The sequence below is a fragment of the Leptonychotes weddellii genome, chromosome 9 (assembly GCF_054177405.1).
Source record: "Leptonychotes weddellii isolate Sample4059 chromosome 9, ASM5417740v2, whole genome shotgun sequence".
In the NCBI taxonomy this organism is placed as follows: Eukaryota; Metazoa; Chordata; class Mammalia; order Carnivora; family Phocidae; genus Leptonychotes; species Leptonychotes weddellii.
Window position 1 is genome coordinate 35,705,775 of NC_138377.1, and position 24,606 is coordinate 35,730,380.

General features: G+C 35.3%; 1 protein-coding gene across 1 annotated transcript in view; it reads right to left on the reverse strand.

Annotated features, from left to right (window-relative positions):
* Positions 1-5,947: 5,947 nt before the first annotated feature.
* The window catches only part of PPM1A (protein phosphatase, Mg2+/Mn2+ dependent 1A), a 45,894-nt gene continuing 27,235 nt past the window's right edge, over positions 5,948-24,606 (reverse strand). Inside the window, exons 2-6 of the mRNA XM_081830439.1 lie at positions 21,534-22,387; positions 19,210-19,327; positions 14,960-15,068; positions 13,466-13,523; positions 5,948-12,494 (exon numbers count right to left, since the gene is read on the reverse strand). Of these exons, the coding sequence (XP_081686565.1) occupies positions 12,465-12,494; positions 13,466-13,523; positions 14,960-15,068; positions 19,210-19,327; positions 21,534-22,367 (1,149 nt within the window). The 5' untranslated portion in view covers positions 22,368-22,387 and the 3' untranslated portion in view covers positions 5,948-12,464. The remainder of the gene's footprint in view (positions 12,495-13,465; positions 13,524-14,959; positions 15,069-19,209; positions 19,328-21,533; positions 22,388-24,606) is intronic.

A 24,606-nucleotide genomic window follows, 5' to 3' on the forward strand; every position in this document is an offset into this window, starting at 1 on the left:
GTAGGCTCTGTGGCAAACCTCAAATTCACTTTGGTGCTCCCAGAAGCGCCTGAGAGAGAAACGATCATTATCTGCAGAAGATTAAGACTGAGGCCTGGGGGATGGGGATGTGTGGCCCCAGCGCACAACGGGCGGCGAGAGGCTTGCACGGCAACTGCCTACTGAGCCTCAGAAGCAGAGACTCCACTGCAGGTGAGGATGGATTGCAGAGGCGAGGCCGCTGATGGGCAGCTGTGGCATATCTCAGGGTTAGTGACAGCAGGGGGGTCTTTAGTTAAGACTGGTTGGTAAGTCTGGCCCGCGACGAAGGGCAGGACGGCTGGAGCCGCAGGAAGATGAAATAGCAGTAAGCAGGCAGAGCCCCCGGCCTTGGGTTTTGCTTCTGTTTTGTTTTTTTGCTCACCACTTCTATTCAGAAAATGTCTCCTCCAAAGAATCACATTTACTAAGAAGAAAAACACAGGATTGTGCCACCTCCTGTCCTAGCCACAACGGCTGCAGGTTACTGTTTCAGAATGGAAGGAAGGAGAGCATAGTGTGAGGAGGGAAGCTTTCTGATAAAAAAACAAAGCCTCTTGCAAGGTTTACCTCCAAACTGTCATAGTCACAATGAATGGACCTGGGCAGTAGCTTTCGAAGCAGCTCAAAAATAGGGACATAATAATCGTACATCTTACGGTAGTCACATCAGAAATAAGTTGCCGATAAATTGGAGGCTGTAAAAGTGTTTTTTTTTTTTAATTATGAAATGGGTTGTCCATTGTTAAAACTTGAAAAATGACAAACTATCAAATGCTTAACGGCTCTTAGCTGACTCCACATTCCAAATGTTGGTGTTATTTTGTTTCCGCTCGGAGGGTGGTGGTGGCAGGAAACCTCAAACAGCATTTCATGTGGTCCCCGCCTCTCTGCTCCCACGCACTTGCCTCAAAGTACACAGTTCAAGTTCGCCCCCGGCTCCGGGCTCGTGCTGGCGGCGGAATAGCGAGGCCAGTCAGGGTGGGGGCTGAGCTCAGGTCGTGGGTGTCTTCTCGGGGCCACAGTTCTGCCAGAGCTACTGCCGAGGCTCCTCTACAGCGTATCTAATGCGTATCTAATAAACCTCCAGAACCCTCCTGGGGTGGGGGTGGGGGTGGGGGTGGGGGGCGGGCGGGGAGGCCGTGCCAGATAAACTTTCTGACTGGGCAATCAGCCCGAATTACTGACCGACTGTTGGGTCTGGGGCCCGCACTGCGCTCGTGGCGAATGGGGGAGGGTGGTGGTGACTGAGATGCCGCTGGTCTGGGGTGAAGCTGATTTAACATAAGCAATGTCCTATTCATAACATAGACTTAGTGAAAAGCTCTTCTCAGGAAACAAAGGACAGAGAAGGCAGGTTTCTTAGTGATGTACCTTTAAACCTCTCTCATTCGCCGGCGGCGGTCCGGGCGCGGGAAGTTCCCGCGGAGCTGGGCATTCTCACCCGCCTCGCCGCCTCGGCGCCTTTCCTTTGCGCTCCGTTGCTCATCGGGTTCTTCTGCTTGGAAAACTACCTGCCTAGCTCTGTCTATGCAAATCTAACCTCACCCTTAATGCCAGGTGTGTTCCACTTCCCCAAAGATGCAGGAACGCTCACCTCTCATAATTATGAGCACTTCCAACATGAAATCATCCCATGTGGTCCCAGCCACTGGTCTCAAAGTGCACAGTTCAAATAAGACCACGTCTCCCGGAGCGTATACACCAATCTCGTTTTCTGCGGGCCCAGATACACGCACAGGCTTATTTATCCAAGTGCACATTGTGCACCCAACATACTTATTAGGGTTACTCACGATTATTCCAGTTTGTTCCTTTCAAGTCTCCTAAAGTTAGATGTGACCTGCTCTGGCCAATGAAACCATGCAAGTACAGGAACAGTAAAGCAAGTTCCCCTAAGACCCTAGGATGTGAATGAGACAGGCATGTTCTGGGGAGTGTGGCTGAAGCAAAGCAAGCCAGGTGGGTCTGAGAGGTCTCAGGGACCACCTCATACAGAGGGCTTCGCAGGCCGCTGTGAAGGGCTTCGGCTTCTACTGAGTGAAACAGCAGCTAGCTCAGGAACTTGAACGAAGGGTCTGAGGGGCGAGGGAGAGTGCAGGTACCCCCTGGGGCTGGTGGTGGAGTAACCTTGCAACGGAACCTTCACTGATGGAAGAAGGTCATTCTATCTTGTGGGCAACTTGAGAACCACTGCTTCAGAGAAGCCAGGGGACCAATTAATAGAAGGGAAACCTGTGATCCTTATTTTAAACTTCATTTTTATTGCTTTCCTAATCGAACCTCCAAGTGACAGTTGACAGCTCAATGTTGGGCCATCCCCAGCTTCCCTTATACAGGGCCTTTGGAGGGACATAGTGCAGGGAGAGCAGGGACGCCTAATCTGCCAACCAGGGGTGCCTATTGACGGCTATAAAAACATAAGGATTTATGGAGCCTAAATTGATTAATTCTGTTTTTAATTTCAGAAAAGTAGAATTATCTTAACTTAAAAAAAAAAAAACCTTATACCTTGTTTTTCACTTTAGAACCTCTTCTTTCTCGCCCTTAGTATTTATCGCCTTTCCCTCCCCTCCTCCACATTCCCTTTTCCTCTTCCTCTCTTGCCAAAAAGAATACTGCCAATTTCGTTAAATCACTTCAAGTTAAAGTCTAAGAAAATCATAGATTCTAAGATTAAAAAGTACAATGATTTTCACATAAAGCATTCAAATTTTTATACCTGAACAAATGATTTTTGAACAAAAGTGTTTGACTTCAGCCCAAGAAACTAAAATACCCGAACAGTTCCAACAGCTTTAGAGAACCAACTACATGATCTTCAAAAACTACTAGAGCCTTCTTATTTCAAATCATGGAGACTCACCCTCCAGGAAGTATCCTTCTTGGAGCCCTGCTCCTCCTGAGATGAAGCTTTTACTGACACTGTAGTTCTGTCAGATGCCAAATCCATCTGGTCGTGAAGCAGCAAACCTCTCTGAAGGTCAAGTTGAACCAGGAACACTTGTGCCAGGCACTTGAACTTGAACAAGGATATTTATATATGCATATGTAACACCCTTATAACCATATTGTCATTAAACAGTCCAACCTAGAAATATTGAGGAAATCGGGACAAAGCAAAATGCAAACCCTTAGGATATATGAGAGGCAGAATTCAACACCCTCAGATTTTTCTAAAAATGTATTTACATAAGTCCTAAAGCAAATGTAGTCTAGCAGCTTACATATTTAAAACAAAACCAAAGGAAAAAAACAAGGCAAGCATTCTGATTTCAGACATTAAAGTAAATACTAAGGAAGAAGGACACCAAGCAAGCTTCCTTTCTGGGATCTAGGCACATTAGCCGTTTCGTTGCCCTTATTAAATGCTAAGACCTCTGTCTTTTTATTTTATTAAGGATCATTGCAGCAAAATCTGTCAAAATACATTGGAACAGTTATAAAAGTTGAATTTACATCAGCTACATGAAGACTTTTGCTTAATGCCAGGTTAAAAAGTCACTTCCCGTGTGCTTCTACTACATCAAATCACTAGAACATTATAGTTGTTTTGTTAGGAATGTTCTGGAGAATTTTAGCTAAAAAAACCTTTGTTTTGTTAGTAAGGAGTTAAAAGATGGAATGGCTAAAATAATTGAAAAAAGCTCTGCTCTTATAATGATATATAGTGAATCTTTGTTTTCTTCATTAAATAGAATCAAATATACATTGGAGATTGTTATACTGAAAATTTAAGACAATCCTTAGAATGATTTCAGTATCCTAATGTGAGGTACACATATAACCCATATGAACTACAACAGTCACGAACTCTTCTAGCAAACCCTTTGATTTTTAAATACTAAACAATTTTAGTCAGTTGATAGCAGAACAAACACAAATAGCAAAATACAATACAAAAAGGATCTTTAAGGACACAGCATGGCTATAATCCAAGTCAGAGTTTGACTGTCACCTAGTTAGAGCCCTCATCCACCTCTAACAGAGACTACACTTAAAAGAATAATTTTCGGAGACTTCAGTGATGTCTCAGTCAGACTGAGTTGGATCCATATATCTCAACACCCTTAGAGTTTGAAAGGAACTCTCCACTCAACTCACTTTTGTGTCATTCAAAAGAAAACCTTAAAATCACTTTCCCATCTTATCTTTATGCTATATTATAACCTGGCATTAACATTTAAGCTCAATATTATTTCTTTCTGGGTCAACTGCTGGAATAACATTTCCCATACCAATGTCCAAGCAAGTTGATCTAATACTAGAGCATCTAGAGGGGGCTTTATGAAAAAGCTGAAATGACAAAGAATAAGTAATTTAAAATAAAAACATATCTTTAGATTTAATTTCAAAGTAGGAATTATAAAGTTGGTATTGTCTATATCAAACTTCATAAATGCAAATTTTATTTATGTATGTTTTTTCTTTAAACCTGTCATCCAGTTCTAAGGGTCAATTCTAAGGAGACACGATTAAATTGAAATAAGTACTGATTTGCAATCTGATCATTCAAGAACAACTAACTACAGAAACTATGAAATTGAACCAAATAAAACTGCCATTTTTGTAGATTAAAAATGGTCAAATTAGAAATTAGAAATTTCAATTAAAGGGGCACATGGGTGGCTCAGTCGGTTAATCGTCCGGCTCTTGATTTCGGCTCAGGTCATGATCTCAGGGTTGTGGGATCGAGCCCCATGTTGTGTCGGGCTCTGTGCTCAGCATGGAGTCTGCTTGTCCCTCTCCCTCTCCTCCCCCCGCCCCCCACTCAGTCTCACTCACTCTCTAAAAAATAAAAAAGAAATTTCAATTAGAAATTTCACTGGTTCAAATTAACATCTGGAAAAACTCTTTGTACCTATCAGGAAAGCCATAGAGAAAGTGCTTTGGTCTGGGAGACCCAAGCCCGTACCTAAACTATAAACAGAAGAGGACACTTACGCAGTATGTTTAGCTAATCTACTATCTAGGTAATGGTAGTTTTTCTGGGGTAGTTCATTTAAGAATAGATTTTTCAATTAGAATCAAAATTTCTGTGATTTGATGGGAATTTCAGTCTAAGCAATTAAGTGATAACAAGGAAAGAGTACCCCAATATTAGTTTCTTCATAAGCAATCACTTAAAGGGAAAAAGTAACTGAAATAAACAATTTTTACTTAAAAAAAAAAAAACCTACCTTCAATGTTTAAAAGAATGATTACAGAAAACAAAACTCCAGGATACAAAACTACACTTTGACAGGTGAACAGGCACTAGTTACATGTAAGCCAAATAAATCTTATTTGCCTCAACCTTACTTATTTCTAAGACTTGCTACCTTTAATTAATGTGTTTTCATTACACATTTTATGACAATTAGCTTTTGCAGTTCATAGAACTTAACTTACATCACCAATTCAATGTATGTTAAAATCCCTCTAATTCAATTCTGCAAGCCTCTAAGTCACACTTCCAGACATGAACACAGGTAATACAACAAAATATCAGAATTAGCAGAAGCACCAACATACACACACACACGCACAATGAAGTGAGCACTACACCAGGGACACTAAATGGGTAAGTTCCAGACCACTCCCAATTCCCAATTCTCCAAGGGAGTAAGAAATCTTTATTGTAAGAAGACAAATGGAAATGTTCTTGCCAAAGAGGAACAACTTCTGGCTTCTTCGTTTCTGGAATGTTTTTATGAAAATAACCATCAATTCAAACTTACTTGCTTTCAGTAATCTTCCTAAAGTCAAGAAGGGACAAGTCCAGTTCAAATTATGGCTATCAGTTCTATCTTCCTTAGCCAATGAACCAAATTGAGTAGAACAACAATTCTCTTAAGGTATCCTAATAACTAACTTCAAAACTCCCATGTTTCTAGGCAGAACAAAAATGCTGCCTGCAGTATCGAACAATCATAAACACACACACACATTATGCAATTGCCTGTTTATTTAGTGGCACCAATTTTGCAAACTAGAAATTATTTCTACTTTTCATCTCACATACAATCTGCAATCATTCACAGGCCGAATGCAATTTCTTCAACAGACTTAAAAACAAAAGTACATTCTTAAAGTTAGAACTGAATCCACATGTTTTCTTTGGACCAGGAAAATGATACATAATACAAAATATACATTTATGGAATTTCTTTAAAGTTTGGATCACATAAACGGCAAACAGTGGGTGAGTTAACTGTGGAGAATTTTGTTATACACTGTTTAGGAAAAATATTTCTGCAGTTGTATTAGTTTTACATTTATAGATTTAAAAAATGAATGTATTTATATAATGCAACATGCTTTAACATGTACATGGTCTCTCCACTCATAACATTTATACAAATTAAGTGAAAAAAAATCATTTCAAGAGTGAAACCAACTACTATTTGGGCGTATTACTACAAACAAGGTATTTTCCTGCACATACGCTGTTGTCTTAATCAATGGCTAGCCAAGTAAGACAATGGTTTCTGTGTTTCAAAATTCCCACAAATGGGAATTAAATAAGCTGTAACTTATTTTGGCAACAAATGCAACAAGCTAATAAATTTTTTCATGGTGGTTATATTTTAGTAGATATCCCATTAATTCTATACATTAATGGCTGTATGTTACATCCTATTTTAACATTCTGTATCAGTAAGTACATACCCAATTCCTTAGAATCTGAAGTGAATTACACGTTTGATGAACTCTAAGACTAGGGAGCTCAAAACCTGAGTGAGATCTGACAGTTAAACGTGTTGTGAATATACTGTATTTGCACTATGCAGGTCAGAAACATTTCAAACTTTCAATTTCCATTTTTTACCTCTTTTCTGTTGTTTCAAGTGGCAAACTTAGAGTGATGTTATCCTCCAAAACTAGTCCAAATACTCTATTCACCTTTAATTACTTGCTTCCCCCCAAAATACCATCTTTAAAAAGGATATTTTCGTATCAGGTTCTAGCCTAGGGTCCCATCCACCTCTTTTATCTTTTAAAAAAGTTAAACACTTCCTTAAAATATAGACTCAAATTATTTTGATGCCCTTGAAATTTTTATGGGCTTTGCAGGAAAAAGGCTGACGAACCAATGCAATATTGTAAACTTTGGGGAGTTATGTACATTATATGAATTTTCCTGTGTAAGGAAGTTCCTAGGATTCATCAATTTCAAAGGGCCTGGGAACCTAAAAAATTAAGAACCACTGCTAAAATGAATTTGTACCACTCACTGTACCTAATTTTTACTAATTTTGTTCTGCAGCTACCCAATCTCCTATACAAATCTTCAGATAGTACCATACAAACACAAATGTTACTAAATGTCCTTTACTGGATCAGGAGGACTATATAAAAGAAAGGAAAAACATTAAATCTTTCTAAACATTTAATTCAATAAGAAAGCTAACAGAAAACTGAGCTTTGGAGCAATTAAAAGAAGGATTGGGTTTTGTGGTGAATAAACATTGCATTTATTTTTCTCAGTTAAGTTGAAGCAGCAGTAATTTTTACCATTATCTCCCTTGCTGGAAAAAATCAAATGATCTGAAGAAGCAAAGGTTGGTTCTTGCTGGTTTATGTGATGCAACAGTTAATAATATACAGCTAGGCTCAAGGAAGACCTTCCAATGGCATTTAAAATAATTAAGAGCAATCCTCTCTGTCTTCCTCACTGGCATCTACCCATCCTTCCGTCTCCCAAGTTTTCTTATTTTTGGCCCACTTTTATATAGTGTTAATTGGCCTTGGTGAGGTAATGCACCCAAGAAAACAGAACTGGCCTGCTGAAAGAGAGACAGAGAGAACCATCACCAAGAGGGTAGTAGAGGAAATCAAGCAACATTTCGTGCTGCATGAAGGGGGGAAAAAAAAGTCACTTCTTTGTTATATCAATTCAAACAACATTTTCCCCCATCTAATATGTTGTCAACTACAATATAAATATATCTGAGTTTTTCTAGTTGGTGCACTTCTACCTGCTGGTAATATAATCGGGAAAACACGAGAGCAGAGGCCCCTAGGTTAATATATAAAGCAGGCAAAAGGGAAAGAATCTGCGTGAAGGTGAACAGAAGTAGAAATGTTCATTTGACAACAAAGTGGAACCAAATACCTCTCATCAATTCTGTATGGCATCTTGATTTCAGTAATAACTAACACTTGAGACTTATTATTCTGACCAACAAAACAATACAGTATTTTACTCCCAACATTTAGAAAATGTATTCTTAAATATTTCAAGCATATTCTAAAGTAATGTATAATTTAAAAATACAATCCAAACTCATGGCACATTATTGAAGGAAATAAAGTGAAATTAGGCTTCTAAAGTTTTAAACTACAGAGAAGTCATCCTCATGACTAAAAGAAAAACTAATTAGAAGACTCAATTACAAAATGGTCATCTCACTAGCAATACCTGCAAGCAAAGGTATGAAACTCTTTAAGATTCCTTCAAAGAAAAACCTCAAAAGAGAAACATCTATGTACTGAAATATTTACATATTTTCTACTACCAAATCCTAACATAATACTGTACAAATAACAAAACATAGGCTTACACCTCTAATTCAAACTTTATGAATTAAAACTATACACCATGAAATTCAAAATGAAAACAGAAAACCTGTAACCAATTTTGTCAGTTCTTTCAGAAATCACAAATTGAATTCCCATATGAATTTGTCCAACAAAGATGGGCAGTGAAATTATTTTTAAAAATTAAAACACATAGTAATCATTTGGATAAAATTATTAACACCGGCAGTGTGTTTTCAAAAAACAGATTTTTCTCTTAAATAAGATAAATTTAGCTATATATATATATATATTTTAAATGCCTTAAGCTCAAACTCAACCAGTTATTTCCAAGGTTGGAGAATTCTAAGAAATCCATGACCTATTTCTCTGACTGGCTGCTGTCGGCAGGAAGAGTAAATAAAGGCCATTTGTTAAAGGTAGTCAAGCATACTGAATAGAGTTGAGCCTCCTCAGTCCAATTTTATTACTATGCTGAGCAAAATTTTCTTCTGAATGAGATTTTTAACTTTGGGGAGAAGAAAGTAAACAGGAGCATTTTCAAATGAATAATGGTAGTACAAAGGAGCTCTTTAGGGCAGAGACCTGCCTTGTTCAGGACAATTATCTGGCAGACAGTAGGGGGACTGTAACTATTTTTCTGGATGAGTGATTCAGTTACAATATTAACATACATTAGATTATAAATTGTACTCAAATGTAAACTCCTTGAGGGCAAGGACCTATTCATGTCTTTATAGTTCCAAGGTACTTGGCCTAGAACAGTGTTTTGCAGGTAACACTCAATACATTTTGTGGAAAAGCTGGATTATTAGCAGAACTGACATGTGGTCAAATGGATGGTCACTAAAAGTGTTAGTATAATTCAGATTATTTGAATTACATACTTGATTTAGTCTTTAATCCAAATTTCTTGACGTGGTAAACAAATGCGTGGTCGGAGCAGCACGCTAATTGCATAGTACTCTAGGAGCAAGCATTACAATTACAAATGTTGGAAATAGTTCTAAAGCTAAATAAGAAAAATACCACTTGGATTTTTCAAAGTTAATTCTAATATTGAGCACTGTTTCTGTTATCTGTAAAAGTATATTCCTTAAGAAAGTGGAAATTAAGAGAGCTTTCCTTGCTAAAACAATAAGAGATCGGTGAAATTTTTTAATGTTAGGGTAACAAGAGTCTGCTACACAAAATGAATTTCCTATTAAAAGCAGCAAATTGAGTTCATCCTATTAAAACACTTAAATGAAAGTACATTTTGAATGGTATATTACCATCATACAAGAACTTCCACCCTCCAAAGAAAGTAACATACAACACATCAAAAAATTTTGAGGCATTGCCCTGAGATGCTAATTAGCACACAAAAGGGGGTTGGGAGGGTAAGAACTTAAGTGGTACAAAAATGATGTGCACAACAGAGGTGCAAAAGTGCCTTTTAAAAGTGTGGTTGGTTCCCACCCCCACCCTTACCCCCAGGAATCAAGAACACACACAGTCTGCTATTATAATGTATACTTCCTTTTTTACAATGAAAAATTATATATAGTATGGCAATGCTGACTCATGCGGAAAAGATTTAGTCTTCTCAGAGAATACTTAGTAGTTTTCTCTCACTTCCAAGCTTCATTTCAGTACTAATTTTAACAAGGAATATCTTAACCTCTTCTCTTCTATTTAAAAAGTCTCAAATAAAAAACAACTCTAAATATGCTGTTACGGTTTGAAATATAGCGTTCCATCACATATTTTTACTCATGACTTACAATTTTGCATCTCAAAGTCTAATTCAAGGTTTTGAAATTTCTCGAACTAAAAGATTCAGTCTACTTTAAATATTAAGGAGCTGGCTTCTTACACTAGGAATTTAGTTTTCAGCGCTAGTAGGTCTAGGACTCACTCTACACGAGAAGCGCCGCCATCCGCGGACCATACGTGGAGCTGCCCGCAAAGCCAGAATAGAACATCGTCATACTTCGCACTCTACCACAGATTTAGACACCGAGCATTTATTTGTAAGTTTGGAATTGGTTCTGTAATTCCAACTGTTACGAATTTCTAAATATAAATAGTACTTGTTTTTCTTCATTCATGCTGGATTGAGTTATAAATTAAATACAATTAAATTACATTGAATCGCCTCACAAATAAGAGGGATAATGGAAAGGTTTTGCTGGTATGTAACTACTTAAATCTGAGACATTTCACATTACTTTGCCCACTACTCCCCTAACTTTACATTAGTTTTAAGGCTATATATACAAATATGTATATTTCCAAGTTAGGGAAAAAAACAAATATAACAAAACTGATTATACTACCTTTTATACACAGAGTTTCGATTTTGTATTCAATGTTGTATTGTAATCTTATACGTTCATAGTTTTCTAGTGGGGAATCTGCCTACTGAATGATTAAATTACACGGCAATAAATACAATATCCAACCTAGACAGACAAAAATACAGAAGGGCACAAAACAGTAGTCTTTTCTGCGTGACAGATTTAAAAACTTACTTTCACATGCTTAATCAGAAGAATTTAAGCCTAAATTAAATTAGGTATTTTTATATCTACAATTCTTTAAGCTTTGAAAGTTATTTTTAAAGGCCAACAGCTAAATATTAGCAACATGCTATATTTCAAATCACAAATACATCTGAACTACTTGGATTCTAAAGACATGGGCCAATTAAGAATCACAGGCAAACACACGCTCACACACACACACACACGCACACACACACCCCTACTATAGAGTGTTAGATTGTCAAGCTCTGACAATTATTTTAATTAAACAGTAGGCAAATTCAAGCTGATCCACATCTTAATGAAAAATAAGCAGCCAGAAAGAACTCCATTAAAAAACACATTAAGAAACAACACAGACTTAAATCTTGTAGTCTTTCTAATGGAAGGGAAACAGTTCCATCTGTGCCTTAAGTAACAGTATTTCCCAATTAAAAGAGACTAGCATCTTTCCCCATGAGAAACTTCTCATTTACAATGGCATGGTGTTTTATAAGGGTGGGGTAAAGGAGGAATTACACATACATGATTAAATTTCTTGTTTGTTAAATCAAGCTTTATTGATAAAATGGAATCAGAATACCTTACTAGGAATGGCAGCAGGCCCAGCCAATCATGATAGCAAAAACGTGGCAGTCTCCTATCTGCAGGAAGCTGCTGCTTATCAATTAGTAATTCAACTTAAGGACTTGTAAAAGAGGTGCAAAGAATCAAGGCATTTTAGCCCCAAGATTGATATTCTTATGAATATACTGTATTACCTGCAATACTCCTGGCAACAAGGCGAGAACAACCTAAAAGACAGTTAAATGAAGGGACCAGCTTTATCAACAGTGCCAACCCCACTGCCAAGATAGTTTTCGGTTAACTCCCTGGATGTTCAGCTTTGTAAGATTTTGGAATTATTCTCCATAATTGTGAGCACATTTGAGTGTCTAGCTGGCATGGCTGCTACTCTCCCTGTCCCGACCCCAAGTCCAAGCACAACATGACTTCAAAGGACTATATATCTGTTGCATCACACAACAAGCCAAACATTTTTTGTAACTTTGATAGTGATTTAAAGCAGTTCATAATTAAATATGAGCATTTTGTACAAGGACAATTACACTTTACAAAAAACAAAATCATACAACAAAAATTGCTGGAGTCTGATTTACAACATGAATTATGGTTTGAAATCATGTTTACATTAAGTCTCAAATTTACAAAAAAAAAAAAAAAAATTCAGTCCTGGGCTAGCTGTTGTACTGCTGAGTCCTCCGGTGTGGCCCACTCTCACCCACGTCAGATGGCCTTCTTTAAAGTTGAGGATGGATGTTTAAAAGGTTCAAGGAAGTTGAGCTGTACTCTCCTTTGGAGGTGAAGGTAAACTCCATGGCTAGATGAGCAGTTTTACCACATGTCATCAGTTGATGTAGAGTCCTTAATAAAAGGAAACAGAACAAGGAACTACATTAAAGCTGAGGTGCCAAAAAACATTACTTTCTGGATAATGCGGAAAGGTAAGGTTTTATAAAGTTGACATTTGGACTACAAGTGCTTTTTAAAGTGTATGTGTTTGTGTGTATATGTAATATCAGTATTCTATCTGCTCAAAAAATTGTTAACCCTTTGTTTTGTTTTGGAATAAAATATTTGAAATACAATTTTACCATGAGGTTGACCAAATGTATTTCTAAATCAGTATAATTACTAAAAAATTTTTATTTTCTTCAATTAAAACCCAATTTATCTTCAGAACAGTACTTTTATTACATAAGAAGATATTAAGGCTTCAGGTAATATGAGATTTGAGGAGGCTTCATAATGCAATATATATCTCAGAGCTGTGCCCAAATGATTTTAAGTCACCACTTTTCTGTAAACACCATACTACAACAGAATTCTAACCGGAAATTTAAGTGGCGAATAGGACATTCTAATGTCTTTTTATATAAGTAGAATTCTCTACTTTAGTATTTAAATGAAGTATATATTTCAGGGTTCTCAGCAAAGGAATTATTTCCAAACAAAAACTACTTAGTGGAGCTGAGCATTCTGAAGTTCTGTTGCAGCTGCTTATAAAACTCAGAATTTAGAATTCTGAGCAGAGGTATTATTTCCAACTTCAAAAAATCATTTAGTGGAGGCAAACCTTCTGAAGCTGATTGCTTGCAGAGACTTAAAAAACCAAGAATAATTCAAAGGGACTTTCTTCTTTTTCAAGAGGTGGCCACTCACCATGATTATGTCCTCAATCACTAGAACTGTGGTGCAGCCAGAGTTCAGAGCAATCAATCAGGGGTGTGTGTAAGAGAATGCGTGCAGTGAACAGCTCTGCAAAAACAGGTAGGAAGGATATGCATTTAGAGTGAAGTGGAAGGGAAAGCAGATGGAGCCAAAATGTTACTTACAGTGTCATCATTTTTGTAAGGATTCAGTCTATTGTAAACGGCTTCAATTACATTCCGCCTAAATTTAAAAAAATGCAGAAAGTTAATTCTTTAGAGCACAAAACTTTAACAATTCATAGTTAGGTGCTCATTAAAATGTCAAAGATAACCTTATACTTAGAAATTATTTTAATTCTATTTCTTACTGTCAATAAGTGATCCTCACTTTAAGGTATTTGAGCCCCTATGTTAAACTAGAGGGGAATTTACTCTAAAATGTTAACATTCCACCAACCCAATTAATAGAAGACTAAAAGACGTGGTACAAAAAAAAAAAAAATCAGTCTATATATGGTCTACTTCATTTGAACTGGCTTATGTAGTTATGAGTCAGCAATGACAATGCAGTTTTAAGATAAAAATACTAATATATATCCTGCTTAAGAGTTGAATGTTAGTTTTGAAGTAGAAGTAACTTCAGCATCTGTTGCGGTAAAATAATTTAGATAAATTTTACATTTAAATTTCTGCTTTTTGTAATGCCCCTTTAAAAAACTCTATTAAAGCTAAAATGTCGAATATGACATTTCCCTGCCAAGTCTAGGACTTTCTGAATAACATTTTGTTAAACAATCTGTAGTGGTATTTATAAGTTATAGCCTTCCCTACTTCCAAAATTGATTTGAAGCAATTTCACAGACAGTCATTTCACAGAAAGTCATATTGGAAGGAAAGGTTTCCAAGCTTCAAATAGGAATTTTAACAATTACTATTTAGAGAAATGATTATAAAGAACATGGTTACATTTACACAACACAGTAGAGAATCAAGGAAATTATCAACAGATCTTTGTAGGTCCATTATATGGATATCGGAGGTAAAAATGTTTGAATTATAAAATTTCTTAAAGTCTCCACTTTAGTTTATAAAGATGTAAGCTTAATATCTGACACAAATTAGTCCAGTTCTATGAACTGAAATGCACACAGAAAAAGGCAAGAAATGCATCCTCCTATATTCCCTCGTTACAAAATCCAACCAACCAGGTATCAAAAATCAAAGACACTGGGAAAATCAAGAGATAGAAAAAAATGGCCTAGATGGAGGAAGGGAAAGATGCTCATCCCTGGGGTGCTAAATTATCCAGGGATTGACAAAATCAAATTAAAATAGTAGCAATAAAAATGACAATTAGAATTCTGTAGTGCTACATAATTTAGCTTAAAAAATTATTTCACACAAAAAAATTTCACTATATACTTATCCTATAACCCAAGCCTTCACTAAAGACAGCCTTCAGTATAATTAGTTACACATAATGACATTCTGACACCTATTCTAAAACATGCATCATGTATCATTAATAATGAAAAATACTGAATCACAGGCTAAACATTTTGAACATACAGATAACTGCATCACTTTAGAAATTAGGTAAATACACATCTGATCAATGAACACCTAACATTTTTATGTGCGGAGATAAATTTTAAGAGTATGCAGAATGTAACTTACTTGCTTGCCAATTCACCCCCTGGTGGGAGGCTGGGGATGTTCTCACTTGCTAATGTGCGCATCACATGGACTAAGTCAGGGACGCCTTCCCCCTGCTTCTTTATGATTTCTGGGAATCAGAAGTACTTTTTTTGTAAGTGTTGTCCAAATTTAATTAAAAAAAAAAACTGAAACAAAGATAACTTAGGTTTTTAAAGATGGCATTTACCACATCTGAGATTTTCTAAGCTGGTATTAGAAAAAAAAATCAAGTTGACTTTTGAAAATTTATGACAAAGGGATGCACAAAATGACACACAAAAATGAGATACTTTCCAGATTAACTTCGAAGAATGAAAATAAACAAGACAAAAATGTGAAAAAAATTTCATGTTAAAATCAATGTACTACATGATCAAGGATATGGGTATACAAATGAGAATATTCTTAAGATGCCAACTAGTTACTTCTGAGGAGGTCAACTCCTCTCTTTAGACTAGAAACATGTTTCCTGAATTTTGCACAGGTTTTTTTAAAAAAATAACCAATCTCAAAATTTGAAAGGAAAAAAACTCTTTAAACATAAGGGAATTTTTTGATTATATATGAACCCAAATCATTTTTACATATGTTTATACTTGCAAAGTGAGATTAAGTAGCATGTGCAGATTACCACTCACAGCTTAATTTTTGTCTGAAGTATCTTTAAGCAGTAAATAGATATATAATACCATTTCCTCAGTTGGTCATTTGAACAGGGCATATGGAGTGGAAAAAAAAATCTAAATTTCATGATAAATTTTTACAAAGAAAAAATTTGATAAACCATACAACTGCACTTAAAATTGTTAATTTCAAAACATCCAGTTACTAAATGGGTATAGTGATATGAGCTGCAGTGTTGCCATGTAGACGCATACTGTTATTCATACCACAGAATAGCAACAATTATATACAACCAACTTAAAGAATTCTCAAACTATCAAGTACAAGAAGTCTTCACTTGGAGTTTTAACATATTTATTCTAAATGCAAGATCATACCAAAGGTATTTGTAATTTAAAAGTTCAAGTTTTGCTCAATTTTCTGTTTTTAAATGTTTTTAAATGTAAGAAATTCTCTTTGTCATCATTAGGGCAAGAAAACTGTCATTCTAGTTCTCAATTTATAAATACCTTTGAAAATCACAATGCATATAAAGATCTTCCATCCTTCGATCAAGTCTCAAAATATCAATTCCTCATTAAAGCCATATATTAAAAGACAGACAGTGCTACCCATATTTCTTTAAATGGCTCAAATTGTCCTTTTGGAATTAAGGCCAAATTTTACCATGTATTCTTTTTTTGCTTTTTTTTTTTTTTTAACCAGTCTTAAATCTGAACAAAAAGCAAGGATCTCAGATTTGGTTTGCCAAGTTCCTTTATTGTATAATCTTTAACATCTAGTATTCTACATGGTTCTAATGCTGGAAATCTGCTGTACAAAAATAAAGGGTTTTGATGTTTACCTAAGCTGCACAATTTCACAATCTAAAGCTGTAAAACACTTAACATACAGTCTCTGCTAAGCCAATACAATTATTGGATAGATGACTAAATACAATAGAAATGAACACTGATGATAAATTCAATCAATGATAGTTTCAGGTCTAAAAAACATTACCTTGATTCATCTATATTTGATGTATCTTACATCTCCTTTATTAAAATATATATTAGGGTATTTTAATTGTGAAGAAAATTACAGGAAGACAAATTCTTTTAAAAAAATTAATGTAAGGCTTTAAAAACAGTTAATATCTCTTATTCCACATGGGACAACACATTTAAACTGTCTTACCATTAATACTACACTAGCATTGCTTCTTCTGCTTTTAAAAAGGAAAACAAGATGAATTTTATGAAATATTCCTTTAATTGCTCTTGAACTATACATTAGAATTGTAAAAAGGCTGAATGCTTTTACTAAAGAATATATGTATAGAAGATCTGTTTCCCATACTCACATATAAACACATTCTGCTCTTCCCTACTCCCCTCCACACCAAGTCTGAGGCATCCTATCAGTTATCTCCAAATTAGCAACTTTAAAGCTTGGGCAGTCAACAGAAAAGATTTAAAAAGTATATATGTACAAGTACAATCTTAAATTGGCTTAGAAGGACCACAACCTTAAGTGATGTAGTTTAAATTATGAGCTGAGTCTTTTTATCACAACCCTAGACAGTCAAGTATTTAGAAGGGCACAGGTAATGGGAGAGCTGAAAAGCCTTTCCTCTTTTGTATGGTGTGGACAGAGAAGCCAAAAGTATTCAAAGCAAATAAAATGAGGTTTAGTAGATCACAGCAATTTTGAAGACATGCATTTAAACAAAGAAAGAAAGAAAAGAAAGAAAAAAATATTCAGTGCCTGTTTTGGAAGCTGAATGCAGTATTTTTTACTTAGAACAACTTTTGCAATGTAAATAGTTACATTCTATGTTTTAAAATATAGTAGCAATTTTAATTAATGTAATTATTTATTTTCTAGTTGCAGTCTTATCAAACCTACCTCAGTAAAGAATATGAAATTTGATTTGTGACATAATAATCTCAAATTGAATGATACAAGTATATTTCAACATATCAAAAATATTGAGTATTGATGTAAACTCTGTTCAGGTAGCAATTCTTCCTTGATAAAAAGCAATATAAAACTTAATACTGTAACATAAAATTATGTATCTAAAGCAATTATTTAGAATTGCACCAAAAACTTAAAGAGTGTACACTAAAGACAAAGTTGTAATTCATTTCTAAAATATGATCCTGTTTCACAGTAAATAAAACTAAAGTATTCTTTAAATCAGTAAGAAAACATGTACACCCAAATTACTTTAAAGTGCCAATAAATCACATACCAATTTATCCCAACACATATTCTTACTGTTTCATTTTTCCACTAGCCAGCAGTTTGAACCAATGTGGTATGACTTGGTAGCATTCTAAATATTTTATTTTACTGTATTATATATAAATAACATATCAAAATGATTCATTTAAAATATAAAAATTCCAAGAGCCTTGGGTAATAGTAAGAAAACAAACTCAGTGAATAGTATGTCCAATGAATGAAATACTAAATAGTACATACACATACTAGATATAGCACTATCAAGTGGGGGAGAGCAATAAAAACAAAATAGCAGCTCTAGATAGTACTGAAAATCAAAACCAATCATGATTCTAATAGCAGACTGATCATAATTGATATCAAACAGTAAAAACGGAGAAAACAAAATTAAAGTGCATATTAATTTTAATAATGCAGGGCATAGCAGGATATAATAGTGTGTAGGTCAATGCTTACACACTATTAGATCTTTAATGTGCAAATTCATGACATTAGGAGCCCAAAATGCATTTTAATGCTATCACAGGCATGTCAAGTTTTTCTGCTTAAAAGAAACTGCATAATCTACATGCTTATTGCATATATGCAACCAAATGGAATTCTCTGGCGAGACTTAGCATTTAAAGCAGCAGCTTCATAAAAGGTCGCTTGTATTTTTCCAGATATTTAAAGGCATTACACTTGAGAGTTACAAACATCTTTCTAATTGTCTCCAAGTAATTTGCAGAATTATGACAAATATATTCCTGAAATTCCCAACTCATTTCTTCCTTTTATTCAGCATTTATATTTCTACCAAGTAGAAACTTGGTATATCTTCTATTCAGGTCTATGTTGTCTCAGTGAGGAAGTTTATGGCTTAGGCAAGAAGCCTTGAAACAGTTTAAAATAAATTTTTTAAAAAGCTGTGGCACATGAAAGTTGCTAATAACCAGGCTGTGATCTTCAAGTTATTAAAAAAAAAATCCTAAAGACCTTAAATTCATATACATAGCTTTACACAGAAAGATGGTATTCAAATTGTCACCATCATAAATAATCTGTTTATAATTAAATAAACCACAAATCAGACTTTCCTGGCATAAAACTACTCATGCCAGTGAATTCATCAAGAATTTTAAAGCATACAAACACTTTTTAGCCTTTTTAAACAAAGTATCCTGAACAGAATGTACAGGGTCACACTAGTTATTTCTAATATAACTGTAATAGGACAATCAAAAACATCTGAACAGTTACTACAGAAATGCTCTTTCCCACTTTTGTACACTAAACACTAGATGTCAAAGGCATGTAAAAATCTAAAAGCTAAAATATTTTGATTGTGTTGAGGTTTTTCTTTAATAAAGCTACTTATTTTTTGTTAAATGATCCACCTTCTACTCTGCTTTCCAGGTACTTGTCCAATTCTGCCTCCTTCTTCACTGCTTCTGGTGATACTTTGGGTGCATTTGGAAAACAGATCAATATCACACTCATGTTGTCTCGACTTCCCTGGGAAGAAAAAAGTTTGAGAAATATTATACTTTCTTCTTGCTCTTTAAAGCCTTGAAAACTTTTACAGCCATGACAATCTTAAATATACTTGTTCCAGTAAAAAATATATAAATCGTTTTAAAGGAGAAAAAATATGCATATGTGGAGAGGCACCCCCCTCCCCATGCACATACAGTGTATATGGCATACAGTATAACCAACACTCCAAAAGACGGGAGAAGCACTACAGGCTAACCTCCGCTGCAAACGATCATTTTTTTAAAATGCTATAAAACAAAAATATTTCTGAACATTTACTGGCAGCCTACTTAATTTGAAGATACCGAACACAAATATACATACATACATGCATGCACACACACACACACACACACATAATCAACAAAACAGAAAATTCTAGGGGATCTGACCTATAGTTACATGTATACTCGACAAATTTATATTTAAAATAAATTATAATAAATTTGGGGCCTAACTACTTTGCTTCATAATAAACAGAAACATGGAATTAGTAGTAAAACACTAAATATATATAATTTATAAACCAGTTTTTTAACTTTCATAATTTAAAAAAATGGCTTAACTTTTAGGAAGTACATTCATTTTTAAAAAGACACACTAGGTATTCAAAATGCTATAATTAAAATACTTGAATCAATGTTAGCCTCCTCATATTCCCCTCCCTATTAGGAACTGGAGTTAACTTTTACATTTTAAATATTTGATTCCTCAATATGGGAAAACTGACCTTATACCATTAGTTTAAGCAAACCATACAAAGTTTAATATTAAAAAGAATCTTGGAGAAAAACAGTATAAAATGTGGCAAATGACAGGGTACTGAATAATTTTTAAAATGGAGAATGCAGACAAGATAAAGTATTAGCTGAGTCATAATTTACTAGTGTCTGAATGTGACAATTCTCTCCAAGAAAACAGCTTTTAATCTAGCCAACAACTATTTAATTCTCAAGAGCTACAGAATAAGACCAACAAATAGATACTACTTTTATGCATACTAAAAGGGACAAAGAGCACATGCGTCACTGTTCAGCTCTACTCAAATTCAGAAATCAATAGTGTGAACTATTAAGTTATTGCTCTATTGTTTTTTTTTAAAACCTATGTGCTGGATGTTACATAAACTTGATTTGTGTTGGATGTTACATAAACCTGATTTCTAAGTATGATCAGATTTTAATTAAGATTTTAAGTAGAGCTGGCAGTATGCTTATAAAACTATAAAGAACATTAAGATGACTTTCTATTTCTGCACGTTAAAAGAAAATCAAATATGTAGTCTCAGAAGAGTTTTATAAAATCAACATTTGTTAGAGAAGAAGAAAAAACCCAAAGAATTAATGAACATTACAGACAAAAAATTTAATTCCTCATCAGTCCTGTGAGTTAGCTACTATCTCCACTCAATAGCTGAGACAGGTCAAACAATTTGTCCGAGCCTGTAAAAGTAACCCAGGTAAGCCTGACTCAAGGCCTGCCTCTTCAGTCGGCTTACTCTTGCTTCAGCTTCCTCATCTGTAAAATAAAGGGGCTGAGCTGGCTCATCTACATATATGAACACCTCTGATCATCCCAACAACCCCATGAGATAGGGTGATAATATCTCTTACCTTTTTCACAGTTAAAGAAACTGATTTTCCAGACAGCTTAAATAGCTTACCTGAAGTCATACTCAGTCTCATACCACGTTCTTCTGACTCCATGTTCAAGGCTATTTTTATTACATCATACCAAGTGATCACTAAATTCTCTTTGTTGGTGCTACATATTCATTAGACTATAGTCTCACAGTACTTCCATGATTGTATGGAGATATCACATGATAAAAATAAAATATTAAAATTCTAAAATGCTTTTCATTTATTAGACACAAAGGCCTAACCCTCCCCCATGCCTTTCAAGACATGCACTCTTTTTGCCTTTGATAATCTTCCACAATATTAAAAAGCTGAGGTAGTCATGGTTACTAAAAGACTATTTAGATTATAATTCTTGCATATTTGGTAACTGGGTAATTTATTTCTAAAAAATGTTCCTAAATTTTCCTAATTGGTAAAGAGTATCCTGCAGTTTTGTGCCAAGAACTTATTTCTGAGAACTAGTTTCTAAAATGATTAAATACTAGAGTAATAGTTAAGATGACATACAACCGTTTTTATCTTTTAAAAGAAAGTCTAACTACCTTATACAAACAGGTGTCGACTACTTCATTGCAAACTTTCTCAAGGTCATCAGTGACTTCAAGTCTGGATCTTACAAAATCACAGAGCTCTTCATTTCCCATAACATCCCAAATACCATCACATGCAAGGATAATGAACTGATCATCTTCTTCAGATCTTTCAATATCATGGACTTCAGGCTCTGGTGAGACAAGCTGCTCTGTAGGACCTTTTCCATGGACACATTTGTAATCAAAGTCCCCAAGGGCCCTCGATACAGCCAGAGAGCCATTCACACGCTGAATCATTACAGAACCACCTGCATTCTGAATTCGTTCTTTTTCCAGCGGATTACTTGGTTTGTGATCTTGTGTGAAGAAGTGAACTTTCCTGTTTCTACAAAGTAAACCTCTCGAGTCTCCACAGTTAATGAAATAAGTATGTTGAGGAGAAATTAAGACACCCACAGCTGTTGACCCACTTCTATCTGCACCATGTTTCTTCTCTGACATAACTCTCATGTGTTCATCAATCTCCAGAAAACCTGTTCTGATTCCATTCTTTACATTTTCCACAGAAGGTGCTCCTGCAGACCCTTTAAAATCCTGGTTATTGGTGATGTGATCTAACAAATGCTCACAGCAGTATTTGGCAACCTGAGAACCAGCATGCCCGTCATACACAGCAAAGAATGACCATGTTTCAAGTCCACTTGGCAAACCGATCACAGCCGTATGTGCATCCTCCATTTCAACTCGCCAACCTTGCATGCTGCTTAGCCCATATCGCAACCCATTACCCTGCCCCTGGGCATTATGTTTTTCCATCTTTGGCTTGTCTAAAAATGCTCCCATTATGTCTTGATATTCTAGGTCTGCAAAGGAAGAGAAACAGGAAAGTTAATAACTATCTTATATACAAAATACATATCCAACAACCTTTTTAAGAGTGAAGAAAATATAAAGAAAGCTTTAAATAAGAAATCACAACTTTATAAGCAGACACTCATTGTGTTGCAGACCAGGAACCTAGAGATTAACAAGAAAGAATTGGGGACAACAGGCAGAGAGAACTAAAGCATCAGGATAAAAGTAGCTGACCTGACACTGCCCCGCCAGGCACAACCACTTGAGGTAGAAAGGAGACTGGCAGTGGTCATCAGCTTACATGAACCAGGCCAAGTGTTTAAGGATGCAATGAATATGTGAATCTCTTAGGGAATCTCAGACCTAAATTGTATGTGTATGTTAATCAAGAAAAAGCCAAATGAATTCACAACATACCAAAAGCCTACTAATTCAAACATCTTGGTTGAACTTTTAGGATTTTCCATTTTTATTCTGAACTACCTATAGTTTTATTCCTACTACATGAACACTCTGAAAAAGTAAAAAAATTATCTACTCACAAAGATCCGAATTTGTATACTCATTCCTTTAAGCCTTTGCTCATGTCAGTCTCCTTAACTGGAATCCCTTGCCCCTCCTCCCTACTTATAGAAAAATGTATATCCATCTTTTAAAGTCTAGTTCAAATTCTACTTTTTCCATAGCTTTTTCAGTCTCTGACAAAGCTATTAAGTTATTAAATTATCATAAGGAGTACAACCTCAACGGTCAAGTTGCAAAGCAATTATACATACATATAACAAAGCTTGTTATATATAACAAAATTAACCTATTGTGATCTACTGATGTTCTATTAATTTAGCAGTAATAACATATATCATTAGTATTATACTTTATGACCATTAGATATAAACAGTAAAGGAGATTGGAGGGTCTAGGAAAAGCCATGTGGACAAGGCATGTGGACAAGGATTAGCTAATCTAATCCTTTCCCAATAATCAAAAGCTAAAAACTCTAGTCTGAAATGGGCCCACAAGGGGCAAAGTCGGTTAGAATTTAGGTTGACCTTTACTTGAGTAATAGCCTAGGAATGTAGAGAAGTAGGGTCCAAGTCATCAAATTAAGTCACAACTGAACTCAAACCAATCCAAAAGAAGGCTAGAATTAAATTTAATGGAGGTAAAATGGGGAAGCAAAATAGGGGGTAGGTAAAAGTACCTAGGTAAATCAGGATGCAGTTATGAGACTAAGGGATTGATGATGCTAGTGATTCTAAGCTTTGAGAAGTTGGGAGAGAAAGGTTTAAGAAAAACTCCTTAGGAAGGTCCCAGTGTCCCAGTAACCTTTTCCCCCTTCTTTTCCTACCAGGACCAAACTAATACACAAGAGAGAAGTCTGGCTGATGGGTGTGATAAAACAATCTCTTGCTTACTCCTCTGTCCCTTATGACAATTCCACTAATGAAGGTAAATAATGAAAACTAGCCATCATTATTCCTTATGGTAGTATTCATCAGATTACCAGATACCAAGTTGATATACATTATTATGACAAGAGTGTTTTGATTAGACAAAGGAGTAACATAATGATGATACCTTAATAGCAGACCATGTTTAAGAATAATTCTAAATCATTCGTTCTCAATAACCCTCTAAAGTCAGTAATAATATCTTCAATTTATAGATGAATCTCAGTGAGACTAAAGAACTTGGCCAAGGTTACTCAACTGATAAGTTTAGAGGAATCAGGACTCTAATTCAAGCCTGTCTGAATCTAAAACACCATTTACTACTATGGCAATGGTCTTGATCATGGATATACAAAAGAATTATTTGTGGACTTTTTGAAAAATTACAATTAACAAATCAGAATTTCCAGGGTAGGGTTGGAACCTAGACATTTGTGTATCTGTAAAAAGATTAGATGAGATGCCTAGATAGGTACATCTAGATGGCTAGATGATGACTGAGCCATCGTGAAGTTAAGTCATCTGCTGAAGGTCAACAGCAATTTGCCTCATCTCTGTACCTCAATTCCTTTAGCTAGACTAAACGGGAGGAGAGAGATATAGTTAAGATGCTTGATAATCTAGCATTCCTCGTCTGTACAATGAACATATTTATACTTACCTCTGAATGTTGCTTCAAGGTTTAAATGAGGTAGGCAAAAATAAGGCACTCAGTAAACTATTTAATTATTACTACATTCCTACATATACAGTCACACTAGATTCAGATAGTACCT